Here is a 26,065-nt window from a genome sequence, read left to right on the forward strand (position 1 = left end):
TAAAGTGCTATACACTTGAGCAAGCATTCAAGTCAGCACTCTAAGTCGAATCACATAGAGATTCGATATCACTAGATCAGGGATACTTTGGAACAGAAGGTGTTACAGGTTGAAAAGGTCCACACGGACGATAATGGGTCAGACATGATGATCAAGACTTTACTCAAGGGCAAGTATGAGGATTGTAGAAACCATCCTGGCTTGAAGGTGAATCCCTCCTAAGTTGGAAAGGGGGAGATTTTATAGGGTTTTTCCTCCTCAGTTCAGGGGAGAGACAGTACAGAGGTTGAAAATTCGGAGTAATTCACTGCGCTGCTCGACTGGTCGTGGGTGGTGCTCGACCAGTCGAGTGGGGCTCGATTCAAAATCCAGCGACCAATTAATGTATTTTATCTAAGGTACTCAACTAGTCGAGGGAGGTGCTCAACCGCTCGAGGACTCGGCTTGACCAGTTGAACTTATGCAGATTTGAGTCCAGATCTTGTGTGGACTGTGAAAATCTAAGGCCTTTCGCAACAAGGTGCGGAAGGAAGTTTCTTAAACTATAAATAGGGGTGCCTAGGGCTTTTCTAGGTAATGCAAGAGGGTCTCCTAAAGCTTTGCAAGGGTTTGCTAAAGGGTTTATGGTTATCAAAGGTGAGAGAGAGAGAGAGGAAGCTTTTGGAAGGGAGTCGACGTCTCAGCGCTTTTACATCCTCGTGATCGGTGAGATCTCTCTAATTTTTCTTTTATTCTCTTATTGTTTATTTACTCTTGCATGAGTGAAGAACGTTGTAATGTTCTACTTCATAGTGGATTGTTGATCTGGACAAGGTCCCGTGGTTTTTACCTCTTTGAGGGTTTTCCACGTAAAAATCTCTTGTGTGGTGTGGTTTATGCTTTAATTGTTTTTCATTGCTTTATTATCCCATAATTCTGGTTTGTTTGGGAGGCTAGATCCTAAGGTTTTATGCAAGGCCCCCAACAGTTGGATCCCATTCTGTAGCCGTTAGCAAAAGCGAACATAAAATCTCTTGATTCTCCTCTGCAAATTTCCTCACCACCGGAAGATCCTGGATTCCCAAGGGCTAACCCGTCCACGTACGTTGTTTGACCCATCCATTGGGAGGCCGCATCCATTTCACTACTGAGATTGGGGAACGTAAATGAGCAGGGGGCGAGGACTAAGCTGGTCGTTGCATTTGTACAACTCTCTGATGGAATGGCCCCCCAGCTGAGTGATGATGATGATGAAGGATAGCTGATGGAGCACGCGCATCGGCTCTATCCCTGATGAAACCAATCCACCAGCCAATGCGCGCTATCAGCTTATGTTTGGAGGGCGTGATCTCAGAGAACATCGTCGCGCTATCTCCCATAGAACAACGCAGGGGGCTAGCTTGTGCGCCCCAGAGTTGTGCCTCCTACTGCCAGCACGGACCACCATTGGGATAGACATTGGCCCACCGATGTGGCTCCCTGGATGGAGATCCTGAAATTTGTTCCGATGAATTCCCATGCCGCTCTCACCAGGCTACCATCGAGGAATAGGTGCGGGATCGATGGACTCGCAGCCTTGGTCAGCCTGGCCTTGAGGCGAACTGTAGTCACAACAAACACATCTGGGTGCCATTTATATGCCTTTAGCTTGAATCTCGACCTCGACCGGAACCACCTTCACCAGGATTTTCCATACCAGAATGGAGATTTTTGGGGGAAGGGATGAGTGCCAGACCCATCTGGCCCACTACTTGCGTGACTGGCCCACTTTACAAAGATCCCAAGGAGAATGAACTGAGAACTCCCCAGATGGAGTGAACGGCCAGAATGAAAGGTTAGGACCTGAAGTTAGGCAAAAACTTGCTTGAAAAATGAAGCCAATCACATCTTAGGGGAGGATCCTAAGGACTGCCAATGGAGGCAGAGGACCGGTCTTGCCTAGGAACTGCTTGATTTTTAGCTGACACAGTTCAGGAGGAATTTGGATGCCTTCTATCCAGAGAAGGGGACCCAGACCTATCCAATTTGAGCTCCATAAATCTGTTTGGCAAGATTTTTTTAAGGCTTGAACCGAGAAATAAGATATAAAGATCAAGTGGACCACACTGCAAAAAGTAGTTGGTGATTTAATGTATACCATTGAAACCCTTCTGGGGTCACAGAAGTTTTGGATCAATATGATTTTTATTTTTTTTTTGTCCTCGTCATCCAGGTATTTGTGACCTTATGAACAGATTGGATGGAAAATAAATGTTACGGTAGGCCCTACGAATTTTTTAACAGTGAAGATCATTATCCCCTCTGTTATTTTTGGTGTGGTCCATTTGAGCCTTGGATATGATTCGTTTTTTGACTAATACTCTAAAATGATCTCAAAAAATTGATGAACGGTGTGGACATAATAAATACATCATTGTGGGGCTCATGTAACTTTGATCTCCTTTGAACCGTTCGTACAACTCAGAGCTTGAGGAGCATCGGCGCTCGTCTTCACACAACACGTATCTACACTAGCTATATAGCTGGTGTGTGGTACACCAGCCAATCCGCTTCCAAATGGTACATACATGTGGGACAGCCTTTGTTTGGAGGTGGATAGATAGGCCTCCAGTGAGCGTGAATTTAGAACCCCTTTATTCGAGACATGGGGGATTTGACACCCTGAATTCAGAATCCTGTAATTCATAGTTATCTATGTATAATATATTTATAGGGGTCTAAATTTAATTAATAAATTAATTTTAATATCTTAATTTAGTGTGTGTATATAATATTTGACACAATGGTTGTAATAAACCTATTGGAATATGTACTTTATCTGTAAATGATGAAATTCTAACTCTCGGATGGGCCACAAGCACAAGATCACATTTGAATGACTTACCATGATTTTTAACCATTGATTTACATCGAAAGTGTTTGGATGTCACAAATCATCATATTAAAGTAATTATAACGATACAATTAATATTTTAATTGTTTTAGGATATCATCAATGGGCCATGTGCCCAGTAGATTAATTGTGTTGTAACACATATGTTAAACAAGCAACTTTTGAAAGGATTTTAAATGTAATCCTAGCTTTGACCTTGGAACACACAAAATCCCCTCAAAACCCCCGGATTCATGATGCCAAACGACCCCTTAAAACCCAATGCAAACCAAATCAAATCTCAGCTCCAAACATGCCAAACCATGCCCACCTCACTCTCTCTTTTGGAACCTGAGTTGTTCCATACACAAAAATCATATAGACGCCTACAAATACTCAAATTGCATAAATTTTATATGCAACTCTGCCCTTTGCTTCCTTCTCTAGAGAGGTGCATACCCTTCTCTTCCCATCCTCCCTCTTTCTCTCTCTTTTCCTTAGTATAGATCATCCACGATGATTTCCTGTGCCTTGGAATCTGATTAGGCTATGATCATCAGCACAACAATTTAACATGATAAGGAAAAGTTTACAAAATATTATCTGATTAACACAAAATTTTACATGCCAGTACTTTTACAATTATACTGTCTTAGCTGTGACCCAAGATCCAGTGATGGCAATGGGACCCTGACCGTGGCCCACCTTGATGTATGCGTTGTATATCTATGCCATTCATCCATTTTTTTTTTTTCTAATTTATTTGAGTGCATTATCTCAAAAATGAAGCGGATACAAATCTCAGGTGGACTACACAGTAAATAGTGATCATTGATCACCCACCGTTGAAAATTTTCTAGAGTCCACCATAATGTTTATCTGCCGTCCAACCTGTTGATAAGGTCACACAAACCTGAATGCAAGGTAATAAAAATATTAGCTTGTTCCAAAACCTTTGTGGCTCAAAAAAAGTTTTTAATGATTAATAACTACTGTTTCTTGTGTGTGGTCATCTTAAGATTTGGATCTACTTCATTTTTTGGTCCATTTCCTAAAATGAGTTGGCAAATGGATAAACGGTGTAGATATACAATGTATACATCAAGGGGCCCATGGTCAAAGTCCTGCCTACATAGTGAGATCTGGATCGCAGCAAAGTCATTCCTTTCTCAGCTGGTTTTCAAAAAGTTGCATCTGTTACCTTCCGTTAAGACTTAGATTGTGGTGGAGCACATGACACTGTACGTTAGTGAGTACTGTGTGCTGCTAAAAAAGCTTTTGTAGGCCTTGTTATGATGGATGTATGTTATCCATGCTGTCCACTCATTTTACCAGCTCATATTAAGGCATGAGACATAAATGAGGCGGATCCAAATCTCAAGTGGACCAAACCACAGGAAGTAGCGATTGAACACCCACCAATAAAATCTTCCTAGGGCCCACTGTAATATTTATTTTCCATCCAACCAATCGATAAGGTCGCAAGGACAAGGATGAAGAGAAAATACGAAGTTTGATCCAAAACTTTTGTTGCCCCGAAGAAGTTTTTAATGGTATTGCATGGATAAAAATGGATATGGATGGCATTAATAAAACACATACATTATGGTGGGGCTCATAGAGCTTTTCCAAATACTGTACTGACATTGATGCTGTTTTCTACACTAAGAAATTGAGTCCTCTAATATCCTTGCAAATGGCTCAGTAGCTGGTCAGCCCCACTGTGATGTTCATGTAAAATCAACCTTGATCACCGGGTGTATCACCTCATGTTAGGCCAAGGGCCTAGAAATCAGTTCCATCTATGAAAACAACATAGAGGTCAGTTCTCAGCTTCCAAACTATTTCAGTTAGTGTGGCTCAACTGATTAATTGTATATCTATGTTTTTTTAGACACGTCTTCTTCTTCTTCTTCTTCTTCTTCTTTTTTTTTGGAATCAAATGGATGGAGTGGATTTCATATAAGTATCGTCATGGTCCCTTCAAAAATCAAAGGTACAAGTCTCTCTACCAACATTTCTTTTGTTTTGGCCCACCAGAATCACAAGTCAGCTTTATTTTATTTTTTTATTTCTAAGCCTAATAACTGACTTGAGCAAAACCCAAATTGAAGAAGAATATGGTCTTTGGATTCCCTTTATTAGGACTATGCTCTTATTTATTTTTGTTTCTAATAGGTCAAGTGCTCCTTTACCTCAAAAAATCATACAGTTACCTCATGGGATCTACATCAAAACTCACCATACAAATTTTTATTTTTATTTTCTAAATAAACAGTCTGATCATCTTCCTCAGGTTATTCCTGGGGCATAGACTCGATATGCCAATGGCCTGGATTGCTTGAGCATGAGCTGCACTTCCGATAATTGAAAATCTATTACCATGCGAATGCACTACACAAAGATGAGATGTTTGAATACTGGGCACCCGACATGAAAGCCATGGCTTTGGTGTCTGCATAAAAACCTTGCTGAATGTTATATACGTAAATCATGCTGTCCGCATCAAAATAATCCTGAATGTTATATATGTAACCCATGCTCTAATATATGGGCATTAGACAAGCCAGCGCAGCTAAACCAATAGATGTAAATGCAACTGAAATAGGCAGGCGGCCCATGTCCTTGCGCAAGAAGAGCCCTTGATAGATAGGCCAGTTGATGATGACCAACACCCCACATAGAACAAACTGCAACACCAATGCCTCCATATCTCCCATTTCATCACCCATGGCTACCCTCTTGATTGCACCAATTAGACAGAAGAAGTTCAACATCGCCAGCGTTGCTAGGATGGTGAACATGGGAGAAGTGGACCCAAACTCCATGATCTCCTGATCATACCTCTTCGCCACCTCCTCATCAGTTGCCTTGGCTGTGATCGCGAATGCTGACTTGGCAAGCCCTGATAACTGGAGTGCCGCATCGATGGTGGCGAAGAAATACGACGCAGTCCTTTTGTAGAGCCACATCCGCTGTAGGTTCCACCATGACTCAATCGTCTCTCCCAAACATAGCCCCTCGCCTAGGCTGTATCCGTGCTTTGAGATGGTCACATACGCAAAGGGTACGAACCATGGGCTTGAGACCTGAAGGGACGTAAAAATTTTCACTTGAAGACTTGGATTATACCAGTATATTCCAGTCAATATGAAGAGCTACAGCCCATATTGATTATACCACGAAAGTATGTTCTTACTTTCAAGTAACATTTCCTGTATATGTGTATACGGGAAAAATGTTCCTCGCAGGAAGAGAGAGATGCTAAAACTTCAGAAAATGAGAAGTTCGGGTTTAATATGGTTTGGACTCAAAAGACAGAAAAAAACGGCTGTATTATATATGAATAAGTTTAAAATAAAAAATTTCAATTAAAAATTAAAATCACTCTATGCATATTCTATAATGTATATTGAAAATCGAATGATGTTCTTTGTATCTCCCAAAATTTCCTTTTACAAGTGTAATTCTTTTATAAATTAAAATCGTCTCTACTAAAAATTTTCACTTTGTACTCAATTATATATGAATAGGTGTGACCACCAATTTCTATTTTTTAAACGTATATAGGGCCCATTTGGATACCACCGAATAAGTTAATTTTTAACTTATGTTAAGTAATTAAGTTACTTTTTTTACTTAAATTAGTTTTATAAGTATCAATGTAAAAGTAACAATTTTTTTTTCGAGCATTTTAACTTATGACTTTTCTATTTGTCACTCTCACGGTACATGTCAAAGGAGGCTCGTCTCGCGGTCCATATCAAAGGAAACACGATCATGGACTGTCCACATTGAAGGTGGGGCTCACATGGTAGATAATTCACCTAAAAGGTGGGCCCCAAGTGATGGATAGCCCCATATTAATGTGGGCCCCGCATACGGATGGTCCACATCAAAGGTCAGCTTATAATGATAAAAGCCCACATGCATAGCAGGTAGTATGATGGATGACCACTTCAAAGATGGGGCCTGCATAAGGGACGGTCCACATCAAAGGTGGGCAAAACATCATGATTGGCAAATAATTAATAATGGCGGGCCCCACATAATGGACAGCCCACATCAGAGGTCGGCCCTAATGATGAGTGGCTCACATCCCAGGTGGACCCTGCATGATGGACAACCCACATCAAGGTGGGCCCCACATGATGAATGGTCCACATCAAAGGTCGGTCCTAATAATTAGTGGCCCATATCCAAGGCGGGCCCTGCATGATGGACAACCCATATCAAAGGTGGGGCCCGCATTAGGGACAATCCACATCAGTGGTGGTCTCCACATGATGAGCGTTGGATATTGAAGGTGGGCCACACATTATGGACAATAACATTGATGGTGGGCCCCACTTGATCGATGACCAACATAAAGATGGGCCGTACATAATGAATGGTGCACATTAAAGTTTGGGCCATAATAATAATGCATGGCCCACATTCAAGGTGGGCCCGTATGACAAATGGCCCACATCAAAGGTGGGGCCCATACAATGAATGGTTCACATTATGATGGATGGTGAAGGTGAGAAGAGTAAACAAAACTTGAGGAATAATTGCTTATGAAATGGGAAACCAAACATGCTTTTCTACTTTTTGATTGATAATTAAGTTTGTTACCAAACATACTTATGGACCAATTAAGTAGAAACCAAGATAAGCTACTTACGGCATATGTAGCTTATCTTAAGTAGCTTAAGATCCAAACGCCCAAGTTTTTTTTTCCTAATATATCCTGTTTTGCTGAAAGAATATGTTTAATTCTTTTTACCCAAAAAAGAAGAAGAAGAAGAAGAAGAAGAAGAAGAAGAAGAAGAAGAAGTTTTTTTTGCCTATGTTTTGAAATATATGGAGTTTTAAATGTTTGATCAATTGAGAGAGAGAGAGAGAGAGAGAGAGAGAGAGAGAGAGAGAGAGAGAGAGAGAGAGAGAGAGATCCATACCCTTGGGAACAAGGAAATGCCATTGAGAAGGGCAAGGGATGGGACTGCAACATAACATAGTGTTGGGAATGCATTGAGAGCCCATGCATTGTAAATAGCATAGCCCATTTGAAGTCTTAGCTTTATCTTGCCATGTCCTTGTATGAAGGAACAATGCTTGGTGAGGAATATTTGAAGGTGTCCTTCTGTCCATCTCTTATGTTGAACCAATGTTTGTAACAAAGTTGTAGGTGCAACACCCAAGAATGCTTTCCTAGTTGGGTTGAGATATATAGATTTCCACCCCCTACATTGAATTGCCAGACCTGTTATCACATCCTCCACTGGACACCCATACTTCAAACCCATCTGCATATTTCAGGTACATGAAAGTTCATATGAGAGAGAGAGAGAGAGAGAGAGAGAGAGAGAGAGAGAGAGAGAGAGAGAGAGACCTCTTTTCCCCACTGAGTATTCACTTCACAAGTGCAACTTGCAAGACCTTTGGCTCTGTCCTCCAACTCCATAGCACTTCCCTTTGCTCGCCCTTCCATTTCTTTTTTCCATTCCTCCTTGTAGTCCTCACCATACTTCTTCCCACATAGACTCTCCCTCCTAAAAAAGCATCCGGTCCCAATGTAGAGTGGCCCTCCAAAAGCGTCCATACCGTGTAATTCCACCTACGTTACCAAGCACATTGAAAGATCCATCGTTTTGATTAGTCATGACCATTGATTTGGTGGGCCGTTGCCCAAATGCAAGATGATCAGACTATGGTAATCATCGGATAATTGGTCCACAAAATGGTTGGTTTATTCGATGCTCTACATTGAGCAACTGGATGGCTGAGAATGTCTGATCACTTTGATTTTGGCCAAGGAACACCTACACGGTGGCCCACCATGGAACTTTAATGGGAAATCAGTGATACTTACCCCTAGAACTACCTTGAAGGAATGAGCATAAATATCATTCTTAGAGAGATTGTCGAAGTTCTGAGGGAATTGTACGAAGGCAATTTCATGACCCTTCTCTTCATCCATGAAAAGACACAATACATCTCTAACTGTTTCCGCATTGTTTGAGTACATGTCGCAGTCTACGGTCAGGATGATTGGCCCATTGCTTATGACCGACGATACCCGCATCTGCAATTTCGATCATTACCACTAAGTCAATATATAAAGGTGAGGATTAATGTGGCAACGCTCATGTCTACGTGATGTTCGTATTCACTTGCATTATACACACATGAATGTTTGTTCAAGTGGGCCCCACAGCATAGACGGCCTTCAATAAAATTAGGTTGATCAATTCATCAGGTAGGCCAACTGTGTAAAATAACCATGAGTGGTTTAAGAAGTTGTTGGCCATGATACATTGACGAGCGTGTTTGGCCTGCTTGATGAATGAACCAGATTGGTCTCTAGGCCATGCAATTTACACGGTGGGCCCACCTCATGCATGGATCTGTTGTCCTGAATAGGATGCAGGCCGTCCAGCCGAGTACAATTGTCCGGAGATTCGGCAAAATTCGCATGCATGTATGCCCAAGATGCCTAATGTCTATCTGCACAATAGCTGGCAACGGGCTTAGGTAGGACGGTAGCTTGGGCCCAGTACATTAGTCGTTGAGCTTGGGCTTGTAAATAGGTCAATGGGCTCTATATGGGCCTATGAAACCCAATTGATTAGTGGATGATACCCGGGCCCTGGTTTTGCAATATTTTTTTATTCAGATCTAACCCACGCCAGAGAAAAGGCCCATTTACTGTTTTTCTAATGACCTTGGGCTTGTACTAAAGGCCCAATTACTATATTGGTCGGCCCAGGACTGCTTTTTGGACCAACTATTAATCGGATCTGACTTAACGGGTCCTTGACCCGGCCTGTTTCCAACCTAGTGATCTTCATGTGTTTCGAAATAAAAACATGTACAGATTACCAATGCATTCAAAGCACCAGCTTTGAAGTTGTGGGGATGTTGAGGTCTCTTCTCACGTGCCATGTACACGAGTGTTGGCAATGCCGATCCTTCAATATCCACAGCATTCGGGTCCCTCCCATCAATTATTATCTGGATATTTTATTAGAAAGATCAATAAACAATTAGATGGTGGTTAGGTGGTGACTGATCCACTGATAATTAAGATGCATATGTACGTCCATCCAGACCATCCAAATTGTAGCATCCGCTGTAGATGGAACATATCTTGAAAATCATACTGATCAAAGAGTCCTGACCATCCAATCGGCAGCTATAAAATGCGACGGTTAGAAATAATATTGTCAACGAGGAAATTCAATGCCCAAAAACAGATGGTTAGGTTCGTTTGCTTCGTATTTATTTTAGGCTATACTTCATCCACAATGAAGAATGAGAAGCATTATCGTGCTCTGGGTAGTACTATAAGTTGTAGTTCTCCTTAGATAGGGCCACTTTAACCCTCCAATTATTCCATCTGGACTGTTTATCACGGCCATCACAGGATTCATAGGTTGTTGCTGAAATCTCATACTATATCAGTATAACTTACAGTATTATACGGGCACTGTATCATTTTCCTTTAAAAAGATAAGTTAGTTGATACCCACGCAGAGTATATTTCTTGATACTCAGGCAGTTGGATGTTTTATGCATGGCTCAAATTAAACCATCAAAATTAAATGGGTTGAACAGTCCAAAACTTTTATTTATAGTAACCATCCAAGAGCCATAAGACTTTTATTAGGTAGGCCACATGTGATTATCGTTGTAGATCTAGTCGTTGGTTGACTATATATTCAGATTGAGTAATTCAATGGGCTCCACTATGATTGTAATCATTGCTAATAGGTTTAAAATGGGATGCTTGAACCGTAGTCCCCATACATGGTTATTAGGTTAAATATGAAAATCCATGGCATAGAGACCTGAAGGAGAGAAGTGCAATGGGTAAGCTTTTCTAACATTATTTTTTTTATTATAAATAGATCTCTTGGTTTTTTCACTAACATATGAAAAAAAATCCTAGCTTCATTGAAGGTTCTTCTATAGGTGTGATATGGGAGACCTATCATCCCGCACCTACGACGCAATATCGGGAATGTCTTCTCAATTAGGTATGCCTTTTTTAATGTCATGTTGAATCTCCATTATTAATACATAGACAATCAGTTAATTCCACAATATATATAGAAATAACAGAAATGGTCCGCTAATCTTCTGGTCAGATAATCAAATAAGTTACATTAAAAGTAAAAATTATCAGTCCCAAGCTTGAATAAAAGTTTGGCTATAATGTTCTTGTATTTGTCTCAATTAGTTAAAATAAGACATAGGCGGTGATGATGATATATTTAAATTGAAGGCATAATTTACTTAATTTATTTTAATTATATGCGCAATTTAAAATTTTTTTTAAAGAGAATATCTTAAGTCTAATTAACTACTTGTACCTCCAGTTATGGCCCTCATAGTGGATAAAACTTTTGACCTATTCAATAAAGATAACATCCAACCCTTCCAATAGGTTGGCCCCAACACTAGGATCACCGGGTGCAATAATCAACCCATCTACTAATCAAGTGAGAACAATATTTAGCCGTTGATAAATAGAAATAAGTGCAGTCTACTCAATAAATAGAAGCAACCCATGTACCAATCAAGTGAGAACAATGTTTAACAGTTGATAAATAGAAAAATATAAGTGAGCACAATGTTTAGATAAAGCAATTCTCAAAGTGGAGCCAACCTATTGGATGGATTCGGCATCACACACACACATGAATGGTTAGAAGTTATTTGTTAGATGAAATGATATGGTCCAATCAATTCTACGTGAGACCTTATCATTTCTAAATGCTTGTGTATTATCTATCTTACAATGGTAGAGAATTAATATTTTTTTTTCTTTATAGTGACAAATCTCTTCTTTTCAATTCCTCAATATGGAATTTCTCGGGAGATTTTCAGATTTCAATGATTTGTTCGTGATAATATCTGGAAAAACTCATTAAAATTAATATGCTAAAATTATTTATAATAAATCTATAAAATAACTTTAAATTTTTGAATTTTGGGTTAAAATGGATTTATTTAAACATTTTATTATATTATTTTACTAAAATCATGACCTTTTCATATTTAAGTCACGAGAAGTTAAATTTGCTAGGATTTTTGAAAAATCTTGTGATGATTTTATTGTTCAATGATTTATGCAAAAATGTCACAAAATCTCCATAATATCTGTCACAGTATTCTCCTTAAAGAATTAATAATTCACTTAGTTTATCAAAAAATATTTGATAAACACACCATTTCTTTTGCCATTGGTTACCAAAATATACCAGATCCATGCATCTATCGAACATAGAGAGGTATAAATACCAGTTCACTTGTTGAGAGGAGAAACGATTACATACTGCCGTCAACATGTCACACGTAAAATATCCAATCCAATCTGTGGAGAAGGTGGGCCAGACCATGATGATCAGGTGATGTTAAAATCATGCCAATCCACTTATCTAGTGGAACACAGCATCAAAACGAATGGGTTGTATCACTCAATGCATTAATGTGGCCCACCAAATCAGTGGATCAGCCTGATTTTTGTACTAAGTGACCATCATGGTTTAGCCCATCTTTTGCATGGATTGGATATTCTAGACATGAAACATATTGGCAGGAAGGAATAGTTGCATCATTACTCCTTGCAAAAGCACCTTATCTAATGATCTCTGTTTCAAGCTTACACTGAAGGCAATGGCATTTTCTCCATTTTAAGAGAATGTAACTGAAGATTTACCTGAAGAATGGTATGATGGTTGCCTGAATTTATAACCGAATGCCACTCTGCAAAACCTTTGTGCTCCGCTCGGATTTCGCTGGGTATATGGCCCAACTTAACTGCGGTGTCAATCCGATTCGCCATTTCTTCATACAAGTTCTATGAAAAAACAAACAAACATAATTTGTAATTTTTATAAAGCATAGTTTTGAGAAGAATTACAGTTTCATGCTCATCAGCAAATGTAACCGTTCATTTCAGCACAATGATATATAAATCCAAAAGTATCTTATTGATGGAACCATTGGCGGAAAAGGGAATGCCCCAAAAATATTCTAGATTGGAAAAATAGGACAATATGTCCAAAATGCATAACCATGGGCAATCATTGCTTGTCTTTGCATAGAGAAATACATTAGCACTTTTGGCCGAGTGTGATGGATAATTCATAGGAAGTTCAAAATTACTGAGAAATTGCATACGTGGCATTGAATTAATTCAAAATAATCATCCAAGTTAGATGTATCATGAAAAATTATTACTTTTATATGGTAAACCATCTATTAGATTGAGATATACTGGATGGTTGAAAATGAAAACTAATTCAAGGGTTTTATTACATACACCGAGTGTCCAAGAATTAGAGCCCACAATAGTTAAACTAGTCTATTTTTTAAAATTGTAACTTAGGAAAATTTTATTTCATAATTTGTAATACTTATATTAGATAGGCCACACATGATCATTAATTTTGATTTGAATGTTGGATTATTCAGATTGAACAATCTGGTGGCTCTACTACAATTGCGATCATCATAGATAGGTTGGAAATGAGACACTTGAACCATTTTCCATATACAAGATTACTCAAACGGATTTTAATATATATATATATATATATGGTATGGAGATTTCAGATAGAAGATGTGTGATAAATAAGCTTCTTTAGTTCCTTCACTTTCTTTTTCTTTTCTTTTTTTTTTCTTTTTTTTTTTTTCTTTTTTTTTTCTTTTTTTTTTTTGGTTTCTTAAAATATATGCCTTGGTCCTCTTATAAGAATGGACAAAAAACCCTCCAATTATTGAAAATTTTGTAAAAGAATTTAAGGTGCAAAAGATCAAGCGTCTTTTCTTAATGACATCATGGCATCAAAAATGTCTTCTCACCTAGGTACGCATTTAAATTTTCAATTTACATTCTTTGTTATTAGTACATAGATGATTTGTTTATTCCATCATCTACTTTACATAATTTAATCATTCTAATTTGAGTAAATATATGCGATATGTACCACTTCTATATTTAAATAGAGCACCAAATAACTCCCTTAAAAAGAAAGTAGAACATATTGCTCCTGGTAAGTGTATATGAGAAACAAAATATTTCCTAAACAGGTTGCACATGTACTGAATGTTTTGCTTGTGTGACCACACACATTCAAGCACCCTACTCATATACATGTGCTACCATCAATTTTCAAATACCCAACATATATCACATGTGATAATTTGTACATGCCATATGTGTCATGATTTATATCAACTCTCACCTGCACAATATATAACTCATTCTTATTTCTAAATTTTTAGTATCTGACAAACAAGGAATAAAATAACTAGCCTCCATGAGTTTGCCTTAATACAATTTTGCTTGAATCAAAACATATTAGGTGCTACTTGGTTCAATTAACTCATCAAGACTTTCCATATGGTCCATTATACATCCATTAGCTACCATGAAACAAGAGACAAGATCCGGACGATTCTAACCTGGTGACGTTGGGTCACCTTTTGCAAATGCATGATCCATGTGACATGTTGGGGAATGAATGTAAGTGAGAAGCTCCTATATATATAGCCAGCAGCTTTATGTGATCATTTCTCCATCCAAAAAGCGTACCACAGTCACAAAGCCACATGGATGGTCTGATTAATGGGCTATACTCCATCTACAATGGTTCATAGAATTTGGACGGTCTCAATTGACCCACGTTTGCAGTTAATAAACAATGTAGAAGATATTTTACCTTGGTGGACAGCCATTGATTGGCGTGCTCAGTATCATGTGGCTCAGATGTTGTGCCAAAATAGACTGCAGGTGATCTTGGGTCCACCTTGAATTTCTTGCAAAATGGGATCCAATGCTTTGCGAAGTGGGAGGCCTCTAGTAGAGCGTAGAATGTTAGATCTGACCCACCATCATCGGAGAGGTAGATGCTCAGTTTCTCCGGTGGGTAATCATAGGCCATGACTGAAAGAACGGTGTTGATTACTAGGGTGGGTGGTTCCATTGTGGGGTCCGCAGTGCACACGAAAATGTCCACCCCTGGCAACTCATCTTCATATCTGCACCATTAAAAATATATAATTAAAAAAATGGACAGAGAGAGAGGATCAAATTGAATCTTATAAAATTTACGTAGAAAGCCACTTAGAGCCGTCTGACCACAAGAATCACGGTTGTGATCGGACGGATGTAAGAAGTGGCCTTGTATGGCCTCATTCTCCCGTATAGAGTTATATAAAACATGGGCAATTAAAGATTGGGGTGAAATGTAGACTATTAGGTTCCTTGGATGTGACTCGTGATCCTATCCCTTAGAGAGAGGATCGAAGGTGAGCTCCGAATGATGGCAACCAATATCAAGGTGGGCCCCACGTGATGGGCAGCCCATATCAAAGGTGGCCTCATATGATGGACGTTGCACATTGAAGGTGGCGCCCACACTATGGAAAATCCACTATGTAAGGGTACGTGTTGTGCGACGAAGAGCGCTGACGCTTCTGGAGCATCGAGTTTTAGGGACGTTTCAAAGGACATTAGAGTTAAATGGGCCCAAAATGATGTATTTATTACATCCATACTGTTCATCTATTTTTCAAGATCATTTTAGAGCATAAGAAAAAAAATTCATATCCAAATTTCAAATGAACCACACCAGAAATAGCATCGGGAATAGTGATTTTCACAGTTAGAATATTTGTAACATTTATTTTCCATCCAATCTGTTCATAAGCCAAAAAGATTTGGATGAAGAGGAAAAGCAAATATCGTATTGATCCAAAACTTCCGTGACCCCAAAAGGGTTTCAATGGTAGATGATCAATACCCCACTGCTTTTTGCAGTGTGGTCCACTTGATCTTTAGATCTGTCTTATTTTTTGGCTCAAGGCTTACTTCGAGCTTGAAAAATGAATGGACGGTTTGGATATAACGTATACCTCATGATGGGACCCACATAACTTGCTGATGTCAATACACGAGCTACATCGCTGGTGTGTGGTACATCAGCCAATCAGCTTCCGAAATTTTGGATGCTTCAGTCCTCACATGGGACGCGGATTTCCTGCGAAAGCCTTTCGCAGGAAGTTCCTGCGCAAGGATTCTAGATGGGGCCCACTGTGAAGTTTGTTAGAAATCCAATCCGTCCATCCGTTTTTTGAACTCATTTTAGGACATGAGACCGAAAATTATTAGGATCCAAAACTCAAATGAGCCATACTAAATGAAACAGTGTCGAAAGGAATTCCTACCATTGAAACCTTCCCAGGATCCACTTGATGTTTATATTCCATCTAAACCGTTTATAAGGTCATTTTCACTGAGATGAAGTGAAAAATACAAGAAATTAAACCGACACAAAACTTTTGTGGCCATATGAATGCTTCAACGGTGGTCACTAAATCCCCACAGTTTCCTCTCGTGTGGCCCAATTGAGTCTCTGATCCTCCTCATTTTTGGTCGCATGTCTTGAAATGAAGTCTAAAAACGGATGGACGGAGTGGATTTTTCAAAAACATCGTAGTGGGCCCCACACAAAATCTTGCGCAGGAACTTCCTGCGAAAGCCGCCTCCCCTCACATGATCCAGACGGTACACGACAAGATGACGGTCAGAGAAAAAGAAAAAGAAAAAAGTGTTTTACCGTCTCACTTTCTATGCTGTCACGCACAGGAGGAATCAACGGGCCTGATGTTCGGGCGATCGAGAAGATTTGTAAAGTGTTTTACCATCTCACTTTCTATGCTGTCACGTATGTGGGCTTAAAAAACCTTTTGATAAGAAATTACCCCTATAGCGGATTCCCCGTTGTTCTTAAGTCAGAGAAACAGACGGTTAGGAATAAAATGAACCAAGATGCGATATCTAGGATCTTCCAATCTGGAGGAAATTTAGGTCATCCCAATTTATAGAGGGTATTTACCATAGGATCAACGGTCTGGATCACTACAACATGGGTCCACCTTTTGGGAATGATACATGAGGCCTCTATGCAAGTTCAATCACAACAGGAAAATACAATTATCTGGTGTTTTAGATACATAGTTATACATGTAGGATATTATACCTCGGGCTGTTAGAGCCCTCAACCCAATCCCAACCTAACCTAAGGGTGTGTTGAAGATTTTCAAACAGACTGCGAGACAACCTCTTTGAACCGACATAAATTTCAGATTGGGTCAGTTGGGTTTTGTTAGAGACTGACCCAAGTTGCACAGCTGATGGAGAATGCGTAGAATGGTGCGTACCTGTGGGAGAGCCTTTCTTTGAAGGTAGATCGATAGACAGGCCTCCAACGTGCTGATTGCGTGAAAATCCAATAAATTCCAAACCAAATCTCAGCTCCAAACATGCAAAACCACGCCCATCTCAACCCTTCTTTTGGAACATGAGTTGCTCTGTACACCCAAATCATACAAACGCCTACAAATACCGAAATTGCATAAATCTTAAATGCAATCCTGCCTTTTGCCTCCTTAGTTTCAAAGAGAGGTAGATACCCTTCTCTTCCCATCCTCTCTCTCTCTCTCTCTCTCTCTCTCTAAGGGCAGACATGTACGCTATATAGAAAGGAGGGGTCTCAGGTCCAATGGGGCTGGACTATTAGTTACAATTCACCCAGTGCATAACTTTTGACTTTTCATGTGTGTGTGACATCCACTCCGTCCAGTAAGTTGGCCTCATCATGAAAATTACTTTGTGCAAAAATAAGTTGTATCCATACATGCATGACATGAGAGCATATTCAATGGACTTCATGAAATGATGGATGCATACGAATAACAATTCAATCAACTCACTGGTGTATAATTGTAATATACACATGCATGTGCTGTACTTACATATGTACATGCACATATGCATGTATGTACGTATAACATTCATGTACCCATGATAGAAGGTGTATGTTTGGAATCTAGAGGTGTAACTTAGGTGGGTCGAGTCGGTTGAGGATTTATCCAACCCAATCAGACACAAACCAAGCCTAACCAGTGTAATGGATGGTCAAACCTATGGTTAGAAGAATAAATTTAGATTAACATCTACAACTATTATATTAAATGCCAAATAATGCTCAGCAACACACCAGGTCTCACGGAACACTCGTGTGAACTTTTTGAGAACTCATCATACGTTGATGTAAGTCCCAAATCTGAACAGTCCACGTGATGCAGCATCCCATGAAGCCCCTAGGGCCCAACTTATACTTTGATCCAAAACTTGGTGGGCCATGAAAAAAGAAAAAAGTTTCCTCCCTTGATTTGCATCATTCTTTTCTATGGCCCATCAAAATTTTAAATCACTGTGAAAATTGGTCCTACAAGGTTTCATGGGATGCTCACTTGGACCGTTCGGATTAGACGCCCATGACACGTGTGCAAAGGTGCGCATATGCTTAGATGAGCATACCTCATTTTAAACATTCATACATATAATCATATATAATTATATGTTATTCATAGCTGCAATATATTATAATATTTGATAGTCAGGTTGCGTTCATATGCAGGAACTTACAATTTGCAGATGTGGTATGTATTTACTCGAATAAAGTTATGCTAGATTAGGCTCTTTGGAAGATAATAATAATAGAGTTGATTAGATTGATTAGACTGAGTCTGCGCGACGACTGGACCTTCTGTAAAAGATGTTAATAATAAAGTTAACTAGATTGATTAGATTAAAGCCGATACAAGCTGGACATGCCAGTGCCACGTGGGCAGAATGGTACATACATGTGGTAGAGCCTTTGTTTGAAAATGGATATAGACGGGCCTCGAGTAAGCGTGAATTTAGAATCCTTGCATCTGAAACATTGGGGGATTTGACACCCTGAACTTAGAATCAGGGTATCTATGCATAATATACTTGTAAGGGTTTGAATTTAATTAATAGATTAATTTTAATATCTTAAATTAGAGTGTGTATATAATGTTTGATACAATGGTTATAATATGCCTGTTGGAATATATACTTTATCCGAAAATGATGAAATTCTAAGCCTCGGATGGGCCACAAGCACAAGATCATATTTGAGTGAATAACCACGTTTTTTAACTATTGATTTACATGATAATGTTTGGACGTCGCAAATCATCATATTAAAATAATTATAGTGATACAATTGATAGTTTGATTGTTTTAGGATAATATCAGTGGGCCATGTGCCCAATAGATTAACTGTCTAGAGACACATGTTACACATGCAACTTTTGAAAGGATTTTAGATGTAATCCTATCTTTCACCTTGGAACATACGAAATCCCTTCAAAGCTCCCGAATCCATGATGCCAAACGACGGCTTAAAACCCAATGCAAACCAAATCAAATCTCAGCTCCAAACATGCCAAACCATGCCCGACTCACTCCCAATATTGGAACCTGAGTTGCTCCATACACACAAATCATGATACAGACGCCTGCAAATACTGAAATTGCATATATTTTATATGCAACTCCACCCTTTGCTTCCTTCTGTAGAGAGGTGCATACCCTTCTCTCTCTCTCTCTCTCTAGTATAGATCATCCGTGTGGAGGGCACAAGGATTTCCTGTGCCTTGGAATCTGTTAGGCTACACGATCATTTGTGTTTACATCAGCACAACAATTTAACATGATAAAGAAAAGTTTACAAAATATTTTCTGATTAACAATTTTTTTTTTTTTAACATGTCAGTACTTTTACAATTGCACGGTCTTAGCTGTGACCCAAGATACAGTGATGTCAATGGCACCCTGACCGCGGCCCACCTTGATGCATGTGTTGTATATCTATGTCATCCATCCATTTGTTTCTAACTTGTTTGAGTGCATTATCTCAAAAACGAATCAGATACAAATCAGGTGGACTACACAGTAAATAGTGGTCATTGATTGCCCACCATTGAAAAATTTCTACGGTCCACCATAATGTTTATCCGCCATCTAACCTGTTGATAAGGTCACACAAACCTGGATGAAGATCCAAAACCTTTGTGGCTCCAAGTTATTATTATTTTTTTTAATGGTCAATAACTATTGTTTCTTGTGTGTGGTCATCCAAAGATTTGGATCTACTTCATTTTTTGGTCCATTTCCTAAAATGAGTTGGCAAATGGATAGACACTGTAGATATACAATGTATACATCGAGGCAGCCCCATAGTCAAGTCCTACCCACATCGTGGGATCTGGGTGGGAGCAAAGTCATTCCTTTTTCAGCTGGTTTTCAAAAAGTTACATATGTTACTTCTGTTTAGACTTAGGGCCGTTTGCCCTGGTGGATTGAAGGGATTGGAATGGTATTAGGGTGGATGGCATGGATTTCCAGGTAATGATGGTGTTGTCAGTGGATTGTCTTGAAATCCATGGGATTGCTATATCCCTGGATTGCTATATCCAGTCTGTTTAGCATGCCCGGCCAATCCCGGGATTAAACCTTCTCAGCCCTTCCAATCCCTTGGACCAAACACGCCCCACGCAAATTTGAACGGATTAGGGTGGATTGCATAGGATTTAAAGGTAATGATGGTGTTGTCAGTGGATTGTCTTAAGACCCATGGGATTGGGATCAGATCACCGACTCTGTTTGGCACGCCCGCCAATCCCGGGATTTAACTTCCAAAAGTTACATATGTTACTTTTGGATTTAGCAAAGTCATTCCTTTTTCAGCTGGTTTTCAAAAAGTTACATATGTTACCTTCCGTCTAGACTTAGGGCCCGTTTGGACGGGTGGATTGGAAGGGATTGAATGGTATTAGGGTGGATGGCATGGATTTCTAGGTAATGATGGTGTTGTCAATGGATTGTCTTGAAATCCATGGGATTGCTCCCTGGATTGTTATCCAGTCTGTTTGGCACGCCCGGCCAATCTCGGGATTATACCTTCCCATCCCTTAATCCCTCAGACCAAACACTTCCCAAGCAAATTTGAAAGGATTAGGGTGGATTAGATGGGATTTAAAGGTAATGATGGTGCTGTCAGTGGATTGTCTTAAGACCCATGAGATTGGGATCAGATCACCGACTCTGTAGGCCGGGAGCAAATGACAAGGATCATCGTGAGTACCGTGTGCTACTAAAAAAGCTTTTGTAGGCCTCTTTATGATGGATCTATTTTATCCATGTGCTGTCCACTCATTTTACCAGCTCATATTAGGGCATGAGATCATAAATGAAGCCGATCCAAATCTCAAGTGGACCACACCACAGAGAATGGTGATTGAACGCCCACCAATAAAAACTTCGTAGGGTCCACTGTAATATTTATTTCCAATCCAACCTATTGATAAGGTCACAAGGACAAAGATGATGAGAAAATACAAAGTTATATCCAAAACTTTTGTAGCCCTAAGAAGTTTTTAATGGTACGGCATGGATAAAAATGGATAGATGGCATGGATAAAACACATACATCATGGTGGTGCTCATAGAGCTTTTCCAATAGCATACTGTACCGACATTGGTGTTGTGTTCTACACTTAAGTCCTGTTGTTCACAGCTGCCTATCATTGCAAATGGCTAAGTGGCTGGTGAGCCCCAATGTGATGTTCATGTAAAATCAACTGCCTATCATTGCAAATGGCCAAGTGGCTGGTGAGCCCCAACGTGATGTTCATGTAAAATCAACTCTGACCACTAGGTGTATCACCTCCTCATGTTAGGCCGAGGGCGTAAAAGTGCTAATTGAGTGAAAATCCAATAAATTCCAAACCAAATGTCAGCTCCAAACATGCAAAACCACGCCCACCTCGACCCTTCTTTTGGAACATGAGTTGCTCTGTACACCCAAATCATACAAACGCCTACAAATACCGAAATTGCATAAATCTTAAATGCAATCCTGCATTTTGCTTCCTTAGTTTCGAAGAGAGGTGCATACCCTTCTCTCTCTCTCTCTCTCTCTCGGGGTACGGGTTATTGTATCATATATATAGAGGAAGTAGAAGGGAGATGATCAGGTGGGGCCAGGAATATGGTAGATCCATCTTCACACATGACACGTGGAAATGTTACACCAACAAGGTCTATCTTTAGCATGTCATTTTGCAAAATTCGCATCCATCATCTGATTTCTAGCCGTTGGATCGATGGTGAAAATAAGAATTTTTAACGGTTAGATATACAACAGACTAAATTGAAGAAAACTGATGGATGGGATTATCTGATGAGTTTTAACTTTAAAATATAAGCCACCGATGCTAGGTCCCAGTAGATAGATGGAACCGATCATGCATCACCTTGACACGTGTAATTTTCCGTTCTCAGAGCCTGAAGACACGCATCTACAGTTGCCAAACTGGGCACTTCCACACGAGCCAAATCAACACACGTGAGACATCACAAACGTTCATCAGGTGGGAACATCTTCTGTGCATATCAGGCCGACCTTGTGCACCACGTGTATATATTGAATGCAGACCGTCGGTAATCCTTTTTTAATTATAACCATCAATTTTTTGTAGAGCATTAGTATTGTTTCACCTGATGGGTTGACCGATTTATTGTTCGGACGCGGATTGCCTACTGACGCTGCCAGGGAGGTGTCTACTGGACAGTGCTCTGTGGGCCTACCATGATACGCGCGTGTCTTCTATCTGCGCCGTCCATTTATTTTTCCAGATCATTTTTTTTTTACATGAGACTTAAAATGAGGTAGATCCAAATCTCACGTGGACCATATCACAGTAAACAGTGTTGATGGAAGGCCCACCATTAAAAACTTTTTAGAGTCCATGAAAGTTTTGGACGAAGGTGATATTTGTGTCCTCCTTTCATCCATGACCGTGTGGTCTAATCAACAGGCTAGATGGAAAATAAACATTACAGTAGGCCTAGGTAGTTTTTAACAGTGTGCGTTCAATGACCACTGTTTTTTTGTGATGTGGTCCACTTGAGATTTGGATCCCTCTTATTTTTGACATAATGCTATAAAATCATTTGGAAAAATAAATAAACGGTTTATATATATATATATATATATATATATGTGGAAATGGTTCTATGTGGTCTCATGAGGTTGAGCTGTGTGGGCCCCACCATGATGCGTGTCTAATATCTACCTGATCAATTTAATAAGTCCCCTTTAAATTATGGGATATCCCAAAAATCAACCGTATACGGAACTCAAGCGTGCCATATCATCTAAAATCTTGCGAAGACATGCTTAAAATATATAAAAGCACTTGGTGGGGCCCACTTAAAATTTAGATGCATCTGAAACTTGGTCTTACCCCTCATCCAAGTGAGACACACATAATGGATGGGCTGTATTTGTGAACCACATATCGATGGACCCAACAAATGATTATGAATTTTTTAATGGGAGGGTAACCCCTCTCAACTTTCGTATGTGGTGTGGCCCACACAAGTCATGGATTGACTTGATTTTTAAGCCTAAGGCCCCCCATGGAATGGTGCATTTGATTGATGGGATAGATGTTCAACATGTATCACGGTGGGACCCACACAACTCAACCTATATATATAGGAAAAGGTACTATGCGCTCTACCTCACAATTAGCTCCCGTGAGGTCGAGTTGTGTGGGCCTCATCGTAATGCGTGTTGACCGTCAACACCGTGCATTTGATGGGTACCCTCTAAATTATGGGATATCCCAAAAATCAGCCATATACGGAACTCAGGTGGGCCATACCATCTAAAATGATGTGAAGACACCGTTAAAACATATAAAAGCACTTGGTGGGGCCCATTTGAGTTTTGAATGCTGTTGAAACTTGGTCTGAACCCTCATGCAAGTGGGACACACATAATGGATGGGCTGGATTTGCAAACCACATCTTAGTGGGCTCAAAAAATGATTATGAATGTTTTAATGGTGCATGGCCCCTCCCCACTTCTGTATGTGATGGGGTAGATGTTCGAAACGCATCACGGTGGGGCCCACATAGCTCGACCTCATGGGACGGACTCGTGAGGTCGAACGCATAGTACCTTTTCCCTATATATATATATAAAACACATGATGATGATGATGGTGGCCAAAGCACTGTGTAGTAGCGACCCAGCTACTGGCAGCGTCAGTAGGCAATCCGATGGGTCCCACGCGCGTGATCCACGTTGGAACTTCTGATATAGTCAGAGTTTGCAGAGCACATGCGCGGGGATCTGAGACGTTGGAGTTCGTGAGATCACATGCGCGGGGATTCGGATGAAGGAGCAGCATTATCTAGGCAAATGAGGAGTGTTTAAATTAGTCCCACCTAATGTTATGTGGGCCAGACTCACATGCAATCACCGACTGTCACGACCCACATGAAGAGCCCCACGTACAAAGACAGGACCATTCACAGCCATGTGTGCGCCACGATTCATCCATCCACCCTCTCCAGGGACGTGGATTGCATCCTACCCTGCTGATGTATGTTTTTATCCACACCGTCCATCCATTTTAACAAATCATTTTAGGCATGAGCCATGAAAGGAAGCATATCCAAGGCTCAAGTGGGCCACACCACAGGAAACAGTGGAGAATGAACGCCTACAATGAGATATTGAAATTTCTTAAGGGCTACGGAAGTTTTTGATCGACTGTTTTCCCTTCATTCAGGTCCATGAATAAACATTACGGTAACATTACGGTGGGCCTTACGAAAGTTTCAACAGTGATGTCATTATCACCACTGCGTCCTTAGGTTTTGCCTACTTGAGCCGTAGATCTGCCTCGTTTTTAGGCTCATACCTCAAAATGATCACTTAAAAGGATGGACGGTACGTATCATGGTGGGCCCGCACTGCCCCCGCTAGGATGGAGTCTGTACTAGCAAGGGCAGGACGCAATCCGCGTCCCACTGGAAGACGGGTTGAATTAATGTATGTGTGGCCCACTTGATGCGTAGCTCCATCTTCTTCTTTTTTTTTTTTTGTTCAGAAAAATATAAGTATCAATTAACCAAAATACTGCAAATCTTCAGTGGGAAACACAGTGGAATTTTGCAATAAATTCAAACCCATTTCAAGTAAATGCCTTCCTTAAGAAAAACCTTCCACAAACCCTAATTCAAGAAAGCTACCGAACTTATCCGAGCATAGTAAATGCAAAAAACATCCCAAACCCTAATTCAGGAAAGGGAACTTCTCTGATATTACCGTCTCTCTCTCATAGACTCTAAAATGGGATCCACCTTTTGAACAGCTGCATTTGCTAGGGCATTGGGATAAAGGTAGGTAATATATATGGATGGGGCATAGGCCTCTGGATGAGGGTGGCCCACAAATACTGGGGCAAGCATAATGGTTGGTCCCGATCAATGATCATTGGATATTCTAATACTCAGTGACTCGATTCAAAATATGGACCTGTCAATTCAAATAATTAGATGCTTGCTAGGCTGGCTTATCATGTTGTTTATGTCTGATTTGAGATCTGATCGTGTTAGATCCAATGACTCCGATGATGCCACAAGGTAACAAGTTCTCAACAAGAGATAGAAGAAAGATTTCTTCGGTTGCTCTGGTCGAATGAGATCAGGTTCCATAGAATTAGGAGTAGCCCAAAATGAATAAGCCTAGTTGGCTACAGCAAAGACACAAGTGTCACTTATCTCATACACGTAGCAGAGCCAGATAATCACCATAGTGGTCTCATGACCAAAGTTAGATATCATCCGAGACATAGTCACACCCAGTGATAAATTCGTCTAGTGCACCATGGTGTCTCGTATAGTCTCTAAGGTCAAAAATATTCGAGAAACGGAGTAGTGACTACATTGAGTTGGCCTAACATCATGGAGCATTATTCACGTTTTTGCAGAGAAGTTGATAACTATCACCACACATGATAGCTTAAGAGAAACTCTCATCCACATTATAGAAGTGAAATGTGCATGCAACCAATGACCAACGCATGACAAATAGCTAGCATACATAGTATTGTTTCATAGGCCACGAATGTCACTGGGTCCAAACAGTTAATTATCTATGCAACAACAGATAGGAGAAGTGGTTACGAAGATCTCTCTTTACAACCGTCCCAAAGGTTCTATAAATAGGAAGAGGATCGAAGAGCTCTAGGCCCTCACTAACCTAACACATTAAATTAAATCTACAATGCAATATAACCTATATTTTATTGTTTATTTTATTTTAGCGTATGACAACCAGTCTACATTGCTACGCTAGAACGGTTGTAGCTTAGTAGTAAATTCCGCCCGTCTATGTTGCTGCTATGTTGGACCGACTTATACTAGGAGTTGTGTAATTCCCATTCATCTATGCCAAGTGTTGGATTGCAAAGAAGACCCTT

At 40.0% G+C, this 26,065-nt stretch overlaps 1 protein-coding gene across 3 annotated transcripts; it reads right to left on the minus strand.

Annotated features, from left to right (window-relative positions):
* Positions 1–5,263: 5,263 nt before the first annotated feature.
* Positions 5,264–17,368, minus strand: LOC131255825 (cellulose synthase-like protein E6). Of its 3 annotated transcripts, XM_058256702.1 has the most exons (8): positions 17,069–17,368; positions 14,566–14,884; positions 12,558–12,698; positions 9,716–9,847; positions 8,706–8,918; positions 8,226–8,450; positions 7,792–8,139; positions 5,264–5,940 (listed from the first exon to the last, which is right to left on the minus strand). In XM_058256702.1, exons 1-8 carry the CDS (start codon positions 17,332–17,334, stop codon positions 5,395–5,397), a joined length of 2,190 nt encoding a protein of 729 aa, XP_058112685.1. In that variant the 5' UTR covers positions 17,335–17,368; the 3' UTR covers positions 5,264–5,394. The 3 variants fall into 3 exon arrangements, with proteins under 3 accessions (XP_058112685.1, XP_058112686.1, XP_058112687.1); XM_058256703.1 differs by lacking the exon at positions 12,558–12,698; XM_058256704.1 differs by lacking the exon at positions 8,706–8,918.
* Positions 17,369–26,065: the final 8,697 nt, after the last annotated feature.

The sequence above is a fragment of the Magnolia sinica genome, chromosome 9, assembly GCF_029962835.1.
Source record: "Magnolia sinica isolate HGM2019 chromosome 9, MsV1, whole genome shotgun sequence".
Lineage (NCBI taxonomy): Eukaryota > Viridiplantae > Streptophyta > Magnoliopsida > Magnoliales > Magnoliaceae > Magnolia > Magnolia sinica.

Coding starts and splice junctions, on each gene's coding strand:
- LOC131255825 (XM_058256702.1), bottom strand. CDS start 17,334: ATGGGAAGAGAAGGGTATCTACCTCTCTTTGAAACTAAGGAGGCAAAA. Junction 8,919..9,715: donor CTGGTGCTTTGAATGCATTG/GTAATCTGTACA, acceptor TCGAAATTGCAG/ATGCGGGTATCGTCGGTCAT. Junction 5,941..7,791: donor GCATTTCCTTGTTCCCAAGG/GTATGGATCTCT, acceptor ACGTCCCTTCAG/GTCTCAAGCCCATGGTTCGT.